Source organism: Cebus imitator, unplaced genomic scaffold, assembly GCF_001604975.1.
Source record: "Cebus imitator isolate Cc_AM_T3 unplaced genomic scaffold, Cebus_imitator-1.0 Scaffold137, whole genome shotgun sequence".
Classification (NCBI taxonomy): Eukaryota; Metazoa; Chordata; class Mammalia; order Primates; family Cebidae; genus Cebus; species Cebus imitator.
The window spans coordinates 4,867,965-4,881,009 of NW_016107452.1; the positions used below are offsets into that span (position 1 = coordinate 4,867,965).

General features: G+C 43.7%; 1 protein-coding gene across 3 annotated transcripts; it reads right to left on the bottom strand.

Annotated features, from left to right (window-relative positions):
- Window positions 1–696: 696 nt before the first annotated feature.
- SDR42E1 (short chain dehydrogenase/reductase family 42E, member 1) lies at window positions 697–12,430 on the bottom strand. Of its 3 annotated transcripts, none has more exons than XM_017541874.2 (3): window positions 9,480–9,523; window positions 3,801–3,894; window positions 697–3,242 (listed from the first exon to the last, which is right to left on the bottom strand). In XM_017541874.2, the coding sequence occupies exons 2-3, from the start codon at window positions 3,866–3,868 to the stop codon at window positions 2,132–2,134; spliced, it is 1,179 nt and encodes a 392-aa protein (XP_017397363.1). In that variant the 5' UTR covers window positions 3,869–3,894; window positions 9,480–9,523; the 3' UTR covers window positions 697–2,131. The 3 variants fall into 3 exon arrangements, with proteins under 3 accessions (XP_017397363.1, XP_017397362.1, XP_017397360.1); XM_017541873.2 differs by lacking the exon at window positions 9,480–9,523 and adding an exon at window positions 5,307–5,380; XM_017541871.2 differs by lacking the exon at window positions 9,480–9,523 and adding an exon at window positions 12,343–12,430 and having other exon boundaries at window positions 702–3,242.
- Window positions 12,431–13,045: the final 615 nt, after the last annotated feature.

Sequence of the window (13,045 nt, forward strand, 5' to 3'; positions counted from 1 at the left end):
TCCCACAGTCCTCAGAAGCCATGGATGAGGTAGCAGTGCTGGGTGGCTTCTGCCAGGACCTTTGGGAGATTTGTGGGTGTGGCTTTAGTTCAAACCTAGAGATTTGTGGGTGTGGTTTTAGTGCGTGAACTTCAGTAAGACTCAGGTGACACATTCAAAATAATGTTCATGGTAACTGTTGCTTGAATGGAAAGGGATATAGTGCAAAATGTTAACACATTTTGGGCTGTTGGGCCCCTAAAATCCTTCTGGCAGGAAGCAGGCAGAGAAAGCTATGTGGCTGGAAATGTGGGCTACCTTTCATGGAAAGGGAAGGATAACTCATATGGGGCCAAGAGCTCAGCCTCCAAGATTGCCTATGACCAGCTCCATCTTCTGGTAGACACATTTTTGTGTATTTCTGCCCCCCTCCCCCCAACCCCAGCTCAGTGAATAGGATTGACCTGCATAACCAATACATTATGGAATGACACTGTGACATTTGAGGCCAAGTCATTAAGGACAATGCAGCTTCCACCCTGCTATCTTGGATGACCTGCTCTGGGAGAATCACTTCCCTTATGAAGAGGATATCCAAGCAGATCTAGAGCGATAAGCTGCAGGTGCTCATATACGTTAACCTCAGACTAATGCAAAAGCTTCTTTATGACAGAAGAGTCCAAACACATTTTCCTAAAAACAATCACTACCATCAACTCATATCGATGTTGCAATTTATATTAAAAGTACTTTCACCACAACTTGCTTTATGCTCCCAGTGAACCCTACGAGGTGCATGGGTTTATAGAAAGGGCAAATCCAGTCAGTCCCAGCTCCCAAGTGAGGAGGCAAAGTTCTAAGGGGCTTCTGTTCCTTGGTAAGGCCACACATGATATTCATGGTGTTGGTCTCCTGACATCAAGTTTAGAGCTTTTCTGAAAACATCCAGGCAGCATTCAACAGGGATTGTGTGTTCTATTTGCATTTTACAGATACTCTCAGAGTAGCTCTAGCAGAACTTTCCATGGCAATGTGTCCCCCTTGTAATGCTTCCATACTATCCTTCCTGTAGCTGGAGCCCTGGATGGAGATGGACTCTGTCTTCTTTCCACTTGGGGTCCTATGCGACAGTGTAACTGGAACGTCTATAACAGTTCGTGGGTGGCCAGACAGTGCTGCCATTGTTCAATACATTCCTCACTGGAAGCTGTCTTCAGTGAGCCAGACTTCTTCCCAGTAAGAAAACCTGTCTACGAGTTTAGAGTTATGCTTCATTCTTAAATTTAAAATGGCATCAGCTTGATTGCCTCCTTTAATCATCAGATTTTCAGCTGCTTCCTTTTGGCCTTCTCAGAGGCCAAAACTTTACAAAGAGAGTATATCCAAAAATACTTGTTGCAGGCTCTGAGGGCACACCTAAAGACATTCCAGAAAGCCCAGCAGAAACAGCCCTCTAAAGAGAACAATGAGGAATGTACCATTACAATTCCGATAAAAAGAATGGCTTCGTGTGTCGAGGAGTACTTTGTATGCTTTGTCTAATTAATCCTCAAAAGAATCCCATGAGGTAGGATAAAGGCCCAAACATGAAACATTACCATGTGTTCACAAAGGCATAATGCCCTGCTATCACAAAGGGCAAATGTTAACACCTAAAACTTACACTGTGAATAGCTCATGCCTCCCCAGCAACAGCCACCATCCCCTTGGAGGATTGCTCTGCTAGGGATCTGGGCCAATTTGGTGTTTTTCACACACTTTGAAGCAGTGTTTTGCCATTCCCACATCACTCAGAGGTTTTGGGTAGATGCAGAGTGCATAAAATGGAAATAAGTACATCTTGCTTTCTGAGAAATTCGAGACAGACTCTTCTAACCCAACTTCTACGGCTCCCAACTGACTTCTCTTGTACCCACCTAAAACAGAAGGATGTAAGAAATCAAATTTCAAACTAATCTTTCCTTCTTTTTTTCATTCCCATCTGGATTAGTGCAAGGTAGTACGCAATAAAGATTCAATCCAAGAATCTGTTCTTAAGTGGCAATTTGAAGAGCCAATGTTTGGCACCAGATATCACTGTACACATTTTAAAACACACGTTTCTTGAGAACCACCTCAGCCAATTGTGATCAGCTTATTTCTGACCCCTCCTTCAAAGCAGCAGGATCACAGAAAGCAGCCAAGTGAGAACTGCCATAATCAGGAGGAAGACCAATAGCCAATCCCAAACAAAACAGTCTGAGTCACAACTTCCAGAACTTCTGCCATGACCATGGGCTTTAAACCACTCCACTACTTCCTGGAGGTCAAATGGCTGAGCCTTATAACCTAGCTCTTTCTTGGCTTTCTCTAAGCTAAAATAATGTGTCACACCAGTTTTGTAAACTTCAGTGCGAGTAAGGAAGGGCTGGAAGTTGTAGAGTCGACCCAAAATGAAGTGAACCATCTCTGTTAGAAAAGCAAAGCAGTAGACCAAGGTCAATGGCAGGCGGGTAGATGGGAACGTGTAGCCCAGGCCCTCAACCAGAGGCCGGAAGAACTCAAAGTTGTTCACAGGTCTGCCATCTGAGATGAAGTAGGGCTGTCCAGAGGCAATATGGCCTTTGTCAGCTCTCAGGGCTTCTGAGGCCAGAATGTGAGCCTGCACCAAGTTATCCACGTGGACAAACTCCACCAGGCTCCCAGGGTCCCCGTAGACAAACTTGAACAGACCCTTCTCGATGTAGCTGACTATTCTGGGAAGGTGTCTTTGTTCTCCAGGCCCATAGATGCCAGCTGGCCTTAGAGCACAGGTTCTTAAGACACCATCACCTCCATTCAGGGGTGTACCATTTGCCTCCAGCACCTTCTTCTCTGCAATAGATTTGGTCCGAGAGTAGTGATCAGGATGGAGGTGAAGAGGCAGGTAGGGCAGAGATTCATCCCCATTTCTGATAACTTGACCTCCGAAGATGACATTGAAAGTGCTGGTGTAAACTAACCTGGGTACCATTCTCCTTTGGCAAGCCTGGAGGATGTTTTCTGTGCCCCTGATGTTGACTTCTTCGATTGGGTTTCGACTGAGTTGCTCCTTCCCTGACATACCATAAGAGGCAATATGGAACACACAAGTGACGTCTGCATCCTGGAAGGCTTTCTCTACGTCAGACACGTGGCGGATGTCTCCTTGTATAAACTTGATTCCTTCTGGAATGGTTTGAGAAGGGCTGTTGATGTCAAACAGAATCACATGGACTCCCTTTTGGTTCAGAGCACAGCCCAGCCTGGAATGAGAAACAGTAAACAGTGAAACAAGTCACTTTTAAGCTGTGCCTGGGAGAACTGTATAAAGCAATTTATCAATCAAGGTGGGGCTGATCCGAGTCTTCTTGGCTCATCCTGAGTTCCTCACTGTGCGTGTTCCTTGGTGCAAGGCTCACTTCTTCAAATTTTCAAAAATGAAAATCCTCTCATCTACTTAAATTACAGAGAGAGGCTTTATCTTCAAAGAACGGTGGCATTTTTTCCTCCTCGGTTCTAGGGCCCACTATCTATTCTCTGGAATATTTGTGAATAACGTAACTGTGAAAGTCTATGATTTAAAATTGGTTTTGGTGATGTGAATAGTCACCCCTCCCAATTTAATGGCTTCATAAAGCATTTTTCTTAAAGTGAAATATACCTCTAGTTCTCAACTGCAGTGTCTGAGCAGTGGGCAACTCAGTTCATTTCTGGTTTGCCATTATACAAATAAGTAAAAGTCTACTTTGATGTCAGAGTTGAAAGCTTCTGGAAACTACCAGTAAAATAATTCCATGAGTATATTTTATAGACACACTTACCGAAAACCAAAATAGCCACCTCCTCCTGTAATGAGGACAGTTTCCTTTGGAGATCTTTTGGGGTCCATATGTGGCAGTCAAAAGCTAACTGGACCTATAAGAAAGAAAGACGTGTGCATCACCGTTACTGATCCAAATGCAAATGGGATTCTCCCTAATTTTGAGCTAACAAAAAGTCAATATACTGTAGAAGAATGAAAAGGTAAGGCCTGGGTCTAGTCACAACTGTGTCACGTTAGCTACCTTCCCTTCAGTTCCTGGGCTTCAGATTTGTCCCTGTGTAACATGGGGACAGGAATATCTGCTCTGCCCACATGAAAAGGTTAATGTGAAGATTAAATAAGAGAATGTACTTGGCAGTGCTTTGAGAACCACAAAAAAAGATTCAAATGTAAGGCATTATTTTTGTTTGTTGAAAATGATTAGAGCCTTTTTGAAAATAATTGATTCAAATTTGGTAAGAAGAGGCATTTCCCCCTATGCATCAGAAAATTAGAACTCTAAAGGAAGCTCCCAGCATCTTTTCTTTAAAATAGCACACTGCAGCATGGTTTAATACTGTTTTATTAATCCTATACTTAAAAAAAATATATGGGGAAAAACTCCTTTATGTAGCAAACCATGCCCCACCTCCCCCACTACAAATCTTGCAAGTACTTAAAGTACAAGTGCTCAGTGCCTTTAGGGGTCCCACTTTGCTCTCTCTCTTCTTCTGTGGCCCTCCCTTCATTCCTTTCAAGGCTCTAAGAACCCCTTGTCTCAAAAAAAAAAAAAAAAAAAAGCAATAGGTAAGCCACTCAACTCCCTCCATGTAAGAGGGAAAGAAATGGAACAGGAGGCACACAGACCCTCAAAGGCACTGGACACACACACACACACACACACACACACATACACACATGCAAGTCAACGGAGATGCTCAGAGCTGTGGTTAGGCATGAAGACTGCAAGTAACCAAAAGCCCCACCATTTCTCTCTCCCAACCAGGTACCCATGACTGCAGCCACCGCATCATGTAAGAGGACTTCAACATGGAACAGCATGGAGACGGGTAAGGAGCGGGAGCAGCAGAGGTTGGGTATGCAGGATGAAGAGCTTGTATGGCAGAGAGGCTGTGAGTATGAAGTCAGTGTACATACACAAGGAAAGAAAAAACACACGGGACAGGAATACACAGTGAAGATGTTTTGCCTCCGCCCTTAAATGGTTAAGTGATATTGGCCAAGACACTTTACTTTTCTAGATTTCACTTTTCCATCTGGTTGTGTTGTGTTATGTTACAGAAATGCTAAGGTTCCTAAAAAGGCAGCCTGGTACAGTGGAAATAATAATGACAAACGCATACCTAGTGCTCACTACTAGGGCCAGGAAGCATGCTAAGTGCTTTATGTATATGTCAGCCATTTAATCCTTTTAATAATCTTACCAGGAAAGTACTATTGGTATCCTGTTTTTCGCCTGAGAAAAATAAACCACAGAGACAGTAAGTAACTTGCCCAAGCTTACCTGGATTCACATCCAATGGCAGTTTGGCCCCAGGAGTCTGCACTCTTAACCACTAAAACACAGTTTTAAATGGAAAGAGAATGGACTTTGGAGTCCACTTGCCAGTTGTGTGATTTTGGACTGTGTGTTTACCACATGTGTTAAACTCTCTGAACCTGTTGCTTCATCTAAAAAGTGGAGCTGATAATAAGCTTGCATAAAATGTCCAACAAAACACCTGACACCATACGGGCACTCCACAGATTTCATTCCTCAGGTTGCCTTTTTTCACACTCTAGAGTTTGGGGATTCTACTATTTTTATCACATTTCCACATATCATAATTAGATCTCTCAAAAGCACAAGGTTACAAAGAGTTTCGTAAGGTCTGGGTACCTGTGTGAGTGTGTAAGACTGCCAATGAAGCGAATCAGATCACTCACGCAGAATCAGCCAATGTGACAAGTGAAGACAAGGTTCAGCAAGTGACTGTCTCAGTGGCTTGAGGGTATGGAGAAGAGTGAGAAATATCAGGGAAACTGAGCAAAAATGGTGCAGAGGACAGCTGATGAGTTCCCAAGGTTCCAGTAAACAACTGCCATGGCTGTGCTTTCAAGAAAATTCAGGAAGAATGAACATGCCAGCACTCCCTCAATGTACCTAACAGTGACCTCGTGATTGTATTGTTTTCTGAGTGCAGAACACTCCCATTTGGATTTAGAGTACTCATAACACCAAATGCAATCAATTCTATTATTTAGTGTAATCACAATTCATGACGAACCCTGTTTCCCAACACAGAAGACATCAGATACGGGTATTTCAATACAGACTTCTCGCGTTCACCTCCATGATCTGGTCACAGCCTCCCACTCTTCTGCTACTGGAACTCTGTGCTCCAACCAGACAGATTTTCCTTTCTTTCCTTGAAGATGTGGAGCTCATTAGTGCCTCCTGTTCTCACTTCAGTGTGACACATGATGCTATGAGGTCCTTTTTTGACTGCATGTTTCTCAATATTTAGGTCTGCTCACATGTTCTCAGAGAGGCTTCTCTGATCACCCCAGCTAACAGAGCTGCCTGTCCCCTAAATGTTGCTTTGTTTTCTTCATGGTACATTTCACTATCTATCTAAAACTATTTACTTTATTTATTTATTTTTTTAATTGACCTCCTTCCCACAGAATGTTAAGTTCTATGAGAACTGAGGTCTTCTGTCTTCTGGGGTGTCCCTACTACAATCCGGAACATAATAGATGCTCAATAAATAAATATTTATTTATTGAATCTATGGATTATTCTGAGCACCCTAAAATATATCCAATTAAGCAAAATTCTCATGGGCAGAAATTACCCAGGGCTCTGCAATGTCTACGAGTCACTGTTCTGCATGATATTATGCTGCCATTTTAACAATAATGGATCTCTTAAAAAGTGCTGGGTTATGGAATGGAAGATGCCAACCCAAATGAGATAGAGGCCCTGCATTCCAGAGCTTACACATGAGAAACAGGCTTCTACAGATACAAAAGGAAAAGGCAAAAGAGTGAAAATAAGATTACTGTTATAATGTTGGTATAAACAAAGCGCTGTGGGAACACCAAGGTGAGGGGGTGGAGGCTGGTTCTGACAGGGCAGATCAGGAAGAGTTCATGGCAGAGTGAGATTTAGAGCTACAGGGACCACGGGAAGATCTAGGTAGGCTAAGAGAAGGGTTATCACAGGTGAGGGTGCACCTCGAATAAATGGACCAGAGGCAGGAAAGGCTGTGCTGGGCAGCTAACATGGTGAGTCCTCCATGGCTGGTGTGCAAACTCAAGTGTGGAGCTGGTGCTTGAGGGTGAGAAGATAGCCTTGGGTGAGCCTGGAGACAGGCTTCTGTTCCCTTCCAAGGAGTTTGAATCCCATTCTTTTCTTTCTTTCTTTCTCTTTCTTTTCTCTCTTTTCTCTCCTCTCTCTCTCTCTCCTCTCTCTCTCTCTCTCTCTCTCTCCTCTCTCTCTCTCTCTCTTTCTTTCTTTCTTTGACAAGGTCTCATTCTGTTGCCCAGGCTGGAATGCAGAGGTGTGACCATGGCTCACTGCAGCCTCAATTTCCTGGCCTCAAGAGATCCTCCTACCTCAGCATCCTGAGTAGCTGGGACTACAGGCGTGTGCCATCATGCATGGCTAACTGAATTCCACTCCACAGACAACAGCAGCCTTTGTAGGATTAGAGCAAGGAACTGTTGGGGCCACCTTGGTACTTGTGAAAGAGGAGGCTTCCCCTGAAGGAAGAAATGGGCCAGGGTCTAGGGAAGAGAGATGAGGCTCTAGACTAGAGGGTTACCGGTGAGGGCAAAAGGCCAGTGTGCTCAGGTGAAATCAGGGTGAGGGCAGGTGAACAACTGCAGGAGGAGGCAGCGCGCAGCACCCAGATGAAGTTCTGAGGAAGGCGATGTCATTAACTGAAACACTAGGCTTTGGAAATGTTCTTGTCTGGTTGAAAGTTTTGATAAACAGGATGCCACATAACAATTTAAGATATTCTTCTTATTTCTGTAAGAATTCCGCCATAAGGAATCCTGGAAATGTACAGGCCTTCAAAAGCCCAATTAAAAAATTCCAACGGAAATACCTCCTATCTCTAATTAGTGTTTGGTTTTAAAATTATGCATTCCAGTCCAGTCACAAGACCACAGGTCAATCATGGTTCAAGTGCACATTAATCAAGTGAGGAACATACAACTTCGGATTATTAATGCTTCGGAAATCTGCCAGGCCTACTGATGCTACCCCAGTACCTTCCAACTAGCTTCAGAATGATCTGAGGCAAAAACCTGTATAACTGACCTGATCAGGGGACTCAGAAGAGAAAGGTAAGGACAACTTAATAATTTAACATAATAAACAGCAAGGAAAAACCTTATCCACCAGGTCAGTAAAACCTTCACAGGATGGCAGTCATCTGTTGCACTGCTGGGGAGCCACCTCCTCCCTTCCTGATCCCCAACATTGTTAAGCACAGAAAAAATCTCAGCAAACACATATTGCAGAAACCACCATGCCCAACCCCCAAAATTCTCATGAATGCTAAGCCAGAAGGGAGAAAAGAAAATATACAATTGTTCTTCAACCAGCTGCTCGATTTTCATCTACTCTGTGGCTTCTGTTTTATTAATTAGTTTCTATCTGATTCCTCCTAGGGCTGGGCACTCAGACCTGCTTTTACAAAGGCAACTGCTTGAAGGCTCTTCCAAAACGTGGCTTTATTCAGTAATTGCTCTCCCCTGGTTGGGAGGGCTACATCTGACCTAAGCAGTCATTTTGGTGGATACAGGTTAAAGTTAAGCACATGATCAAGAAAGAAAAAAAAAAAAAAAAAAGGTTTAATTACAAACAGGAAAAAAAATGTAAATTTAAAATCCACCTAACCTCTGGAGAATACTAAGGTAAAGTGAGGGTAATAAAGTTGACATCTCAAGGGAAGTTATGAGAAGAAACTAATAAAAGATGACTGGGAGTGCTTTACATTTTAAAAGACCTAATTAAATGCTAAGAATCAGAAATAAGAACCTTAGATTACGCACACAGTTCCTTCATCCCTATGAATTCAAGATGATTGTGCTACTAACACTCTGGTATTATAATGCAATATAGAAATATAGGTGTCATTAGCATTTCACCAATAGAAAGTATGGAACAGAGAGAATTTAAGACTGTCCCCATAAAAATTAAAAATTGTGATATTTACTTTAAGAGAAATAAAAATATCTCCAAGTAGTATAACCCTGTGATTAGGTGCTTTAAATCACTGTGTAAGTGCTCACCAGAGGTAAAAGGTAACTATTCTTATTATACTGAGATCTGGCAAATATATTGACGCTAGAGGCTCTTGAAATGGTGCTGTTCAAATTCCATGCATGATCTGAAAATTATCTACTTGTGTTTAATATAAGGCAGTCAGAACAATAAAGATAAATATGTAGTTAGAGGTGATAAGAAGAAGCCTGATACAGTTGAAGGAGATGTGGTGTATAAAATCCATAAGAGGGTGGGGGTAGGGGTGCAGTGGCTCACACCTGTAATTCCAGCACTTTGGAAGGCCAAGGTGGGCAGATCACTTGAGGTCAGGAGTTCGAAACCAGCCTGGCCAACATGGTGAAACCCCATCTCTACTAAAAACACCAAAAATTAGCAGGATGTCATGACACACACCTGTAATCTCAGCTACTATGAAGGGTGAGGCAGGAGAATTGCTTGAACCTGGGAGATGGAGGTTGCAGTGAGTGGAGTTCATACCACTACCTTTCAGCCTGGATGACAGAGTGACATTCCTCTTAAAAAAACAAAAAACAAAAAAAAACTCCAAAGGGCCAAACACACTTGGGAAGAAAATTACCTAAGGGCGTAGAGTAAAAACCAGTACACTCATAATAGATATGGGTATTCATACAGAGTTTTGAATATAACTAGGTATCAGGACAGCTGTCTGTAATTCAGCATCATCACCCGAGGTGTTTCAAATCTTGTTCAGCTGCCTAAACTTCTACCTAGATGTTAGTTGCACAAGAGCCTTGCAATTCCTCACAATGCTCATGACAAAAGAAATGAAATAATTTTATAATTGCTATTTACCATCTGTTTCCCAAGGTACTATATAAATGTCATGTGAACACAAACCAGAAAAAACTGTAGGGACAAGGAATATCTAGCAGATTGTAGACCCAGTAAATCTAAATGGGGTGAACATTTTGCTAGCTCTTCAAATGCCTCTTTCTGTCCTATCTGGAAGGAGTACTACACTTAAACTTTCTTCTTCACTAGGTCAGCAGTTTGCCACTTCTACAAATTGAAGTAATATCAACTCCCACTTATTAAGCACTTACTCTGTGCCAGGCATTGTGTAATACTCTGTCCATGAATTATTTCACTTGATGCTCAAAATAGCCCTCTGAGGTGAGTACTAATTTGTTGATTCAAGTTTACATATGAGAAAACTGAGGCTCAGAGACACACAGTGCCTAACTCCAAGTCCTATAGCTAGCAAATAGTAGAGCAGGGATCTGTACCAATAGCCCAGGTGCATCTGACTGTACAGCTCATCTTAACTGCAGCAGCACTTGTGGCTGTGCAGAGCCCCTGGTCTGAAGCGCTGGGTACTGACCTGAGTCCTGTGAGGGCTTTCACTATTAACACATTGTGCAACCTGACTGGGGCCTCTGCAGTTCCCAGTGAAAACAAATGGAGGTGCCCCATCTTCTCCCATGCGGCAGAGGTAGCAGTAATGAATGGTTAAGACTCCCAGGTTGGAAATCTGGGCATTAGACTTGGCTCTTCCAATTCCCTGTGTGACCTTGGGCAATTAACTGAACCTCTCTTATCATGTCTCCTTCTCCCCAAAATAAAAACAACAACAACCCTGGCTACACTTATTATGGGTTGGGCAGTGATATGGTCTGGCTATGTCTCCCCCCAAGTTGCCTTTTGAATTGTAGTTCCCATGAGTCCCACATGTCCTTGGAGGGACCTGGTAGGAGGTAACTGAATCATGGGGGTGCGTCTTTCCCATGCTGTTCTCATGATAGTCTCACAAGATCTGATGGTTTTATAAAGGAATGTTCCCCTACACAAGCTCTGTTGCCTGTTGCCACGTAAGATGTGACTTTGCTCCTACTTTGCTTTCTGCCATGATTATGAGGCCTCCCCAGTCATGTGGAACTGTGAGTCCACTAAACCTCTTTCCTTTATAAATTACCCAGTCTTGGGTATGTCTTTATTAGCAGCATGACAATGGACTAATACAGTAAATTGGTACTGGGTAGTGGGGTGCTACTGTAAAGATACCCGAAAATGTGGAAGTGACTTTGGAACTGGGTAACAGGCAAACATTGGAACAGTTTGGAGGGTTCAGAAAAAGACAGGAAGATGTGGGAAAGTTTGGAACTTCCTAGAGACTTGTTGAATGACTTTGACCAAAATGCTGATAGCGATATGGACAATAAAGCCCAAACTGAGATGGTCTCAGATGGAGATGAGGAACTTGTTGGGAACTGGGGTAAAAGTGACTCTTGCTATGTTTTAGCAAAGAAACTGGTGGCATTTTGACCTTGCCCTAGAGATCTGTGTAACTTTCAACTTCAGAGAGATGATTTAGGGTATCTGGGGTAAGAAATTTCTAAGCTGCTAAGTATTCAAGAGGAAGCAGAGCAAAAAAGTTTGGAAAATTTGCAGCCTAATGATGAAACAGAAAAGGAAACCCCATTTTCTGGGGAAAAATTCGGGTATGTCTTTACTAGCAGCATGAGAACAGATTAACACAGGCAGTTTAAAGGTTTAGCATTTAAGTCTCAGGACAATCTTCTGAGGTAGTTACTACTACTATCATCAGCTTTCAGAAATGAGGAAAATAAATCAAAGGCTAAGAACTTTACCCACAAATTATGCAGGTCATAAGTGACTGAGCAGGATCCAGGGCTTGAACCCGGGTCTGTATGACTCTTAACCACCATATGCAATGCTGCACACTAAGGATGGAACAATGCAGGTTCACTTATGTCATTCTCCTACCACTGTGAAAGGAAATCTGGTTCATCTGGTACTATGACTAGTCTATTAAGTTTTGTTTAAACGTGCTTACCTTTTCCCAACAACTACACGCAGTTTAAATGGGAACCTCTCATTGCCACTTTAAGTGGGAAACCAGAACCACGTCATAAAGAGGACGTAGTCATTCCCACAAAGTGTGCAGAAAACAAAAAGTAGGAATCAAGTATAGACAGACACCTGCAGAAAGCTCTGAGCTTGGGGCCTAATGTCCCCCCCCCCCCAAAAAAAAATGAGGAGAGCCAGTGTTTGACGCCTTGGCGACATTCTAGAAAGCCAAGCTGCGCCCGGCCCGCTAGGATCAGGAAGAAGCCTGAAAGGGGATGCTCCTTCCCGCCACCCTGCTCAGTCACCACCACCGTCCCCGACTCCTGAGACCGCCACCAGCCGCGTTCCAGGCCGAGACCTGCGGCCCAGGGACCTCGCGGAAGAGCAGCGACTCCCCCTACCCCAGGCCCAGTCGAGGCCCACTCACAGCGGTAGGAAGAAAGGCGGGACAAGCCGACTACCGGAGACAGCGCGGCCCAGGCCTCCCCAGCGGCCCACCGCCCCCGCTCGGGCGCAGGAGCCGTAGGACCGGCCTCTTGGAGCCACTTCCGGGCCTCTCTAGGAATCATGGAGGTCTCCGCCTCTCTATGATGCGCAGGTGTCTCCTTTACCTTCACCTGCGCTGGGACAGCAGGAGATTGGCTCCATGAATTCCCCCACGTCCCCTGTCTGTGTATTCCGCCATGGTGGGACCTCTTTTAGGGCCACGTCAACGGTTCTTCCCACCTCCAATGTCTGCTTTTAGACTTTCACTTCCACCTTTATCCTCAAGGCCAAGCGCAATGCCTGATACACAGGCGCTCAGCTCAGCATTACTTGGGTGGATGGATGATGGATAAGGCTCTGTGAGGTGACAAAATATTCACTCTCCATGTATCTCTTTAAGTCTCTATTAACTCTGACTTTCCACATCTCTGTGTGCCTATATTTTTTCCTGTGTCCCTTATTTTCCTATTTCCCTTTGTTCTGGTCACCGAACAGGCAGTGCTGCCAAGACTAATCTGTGTTGCTGAAGAAACCAAGGAACACAAAAAGGAAAGCTGGCATCCTCACTCAAAGATCTCCCTTTGAGGTCCATCTTTTGTCTCATTTTGAGTGTGATTCTTTGGACAGTTGTAGACTGTACACGT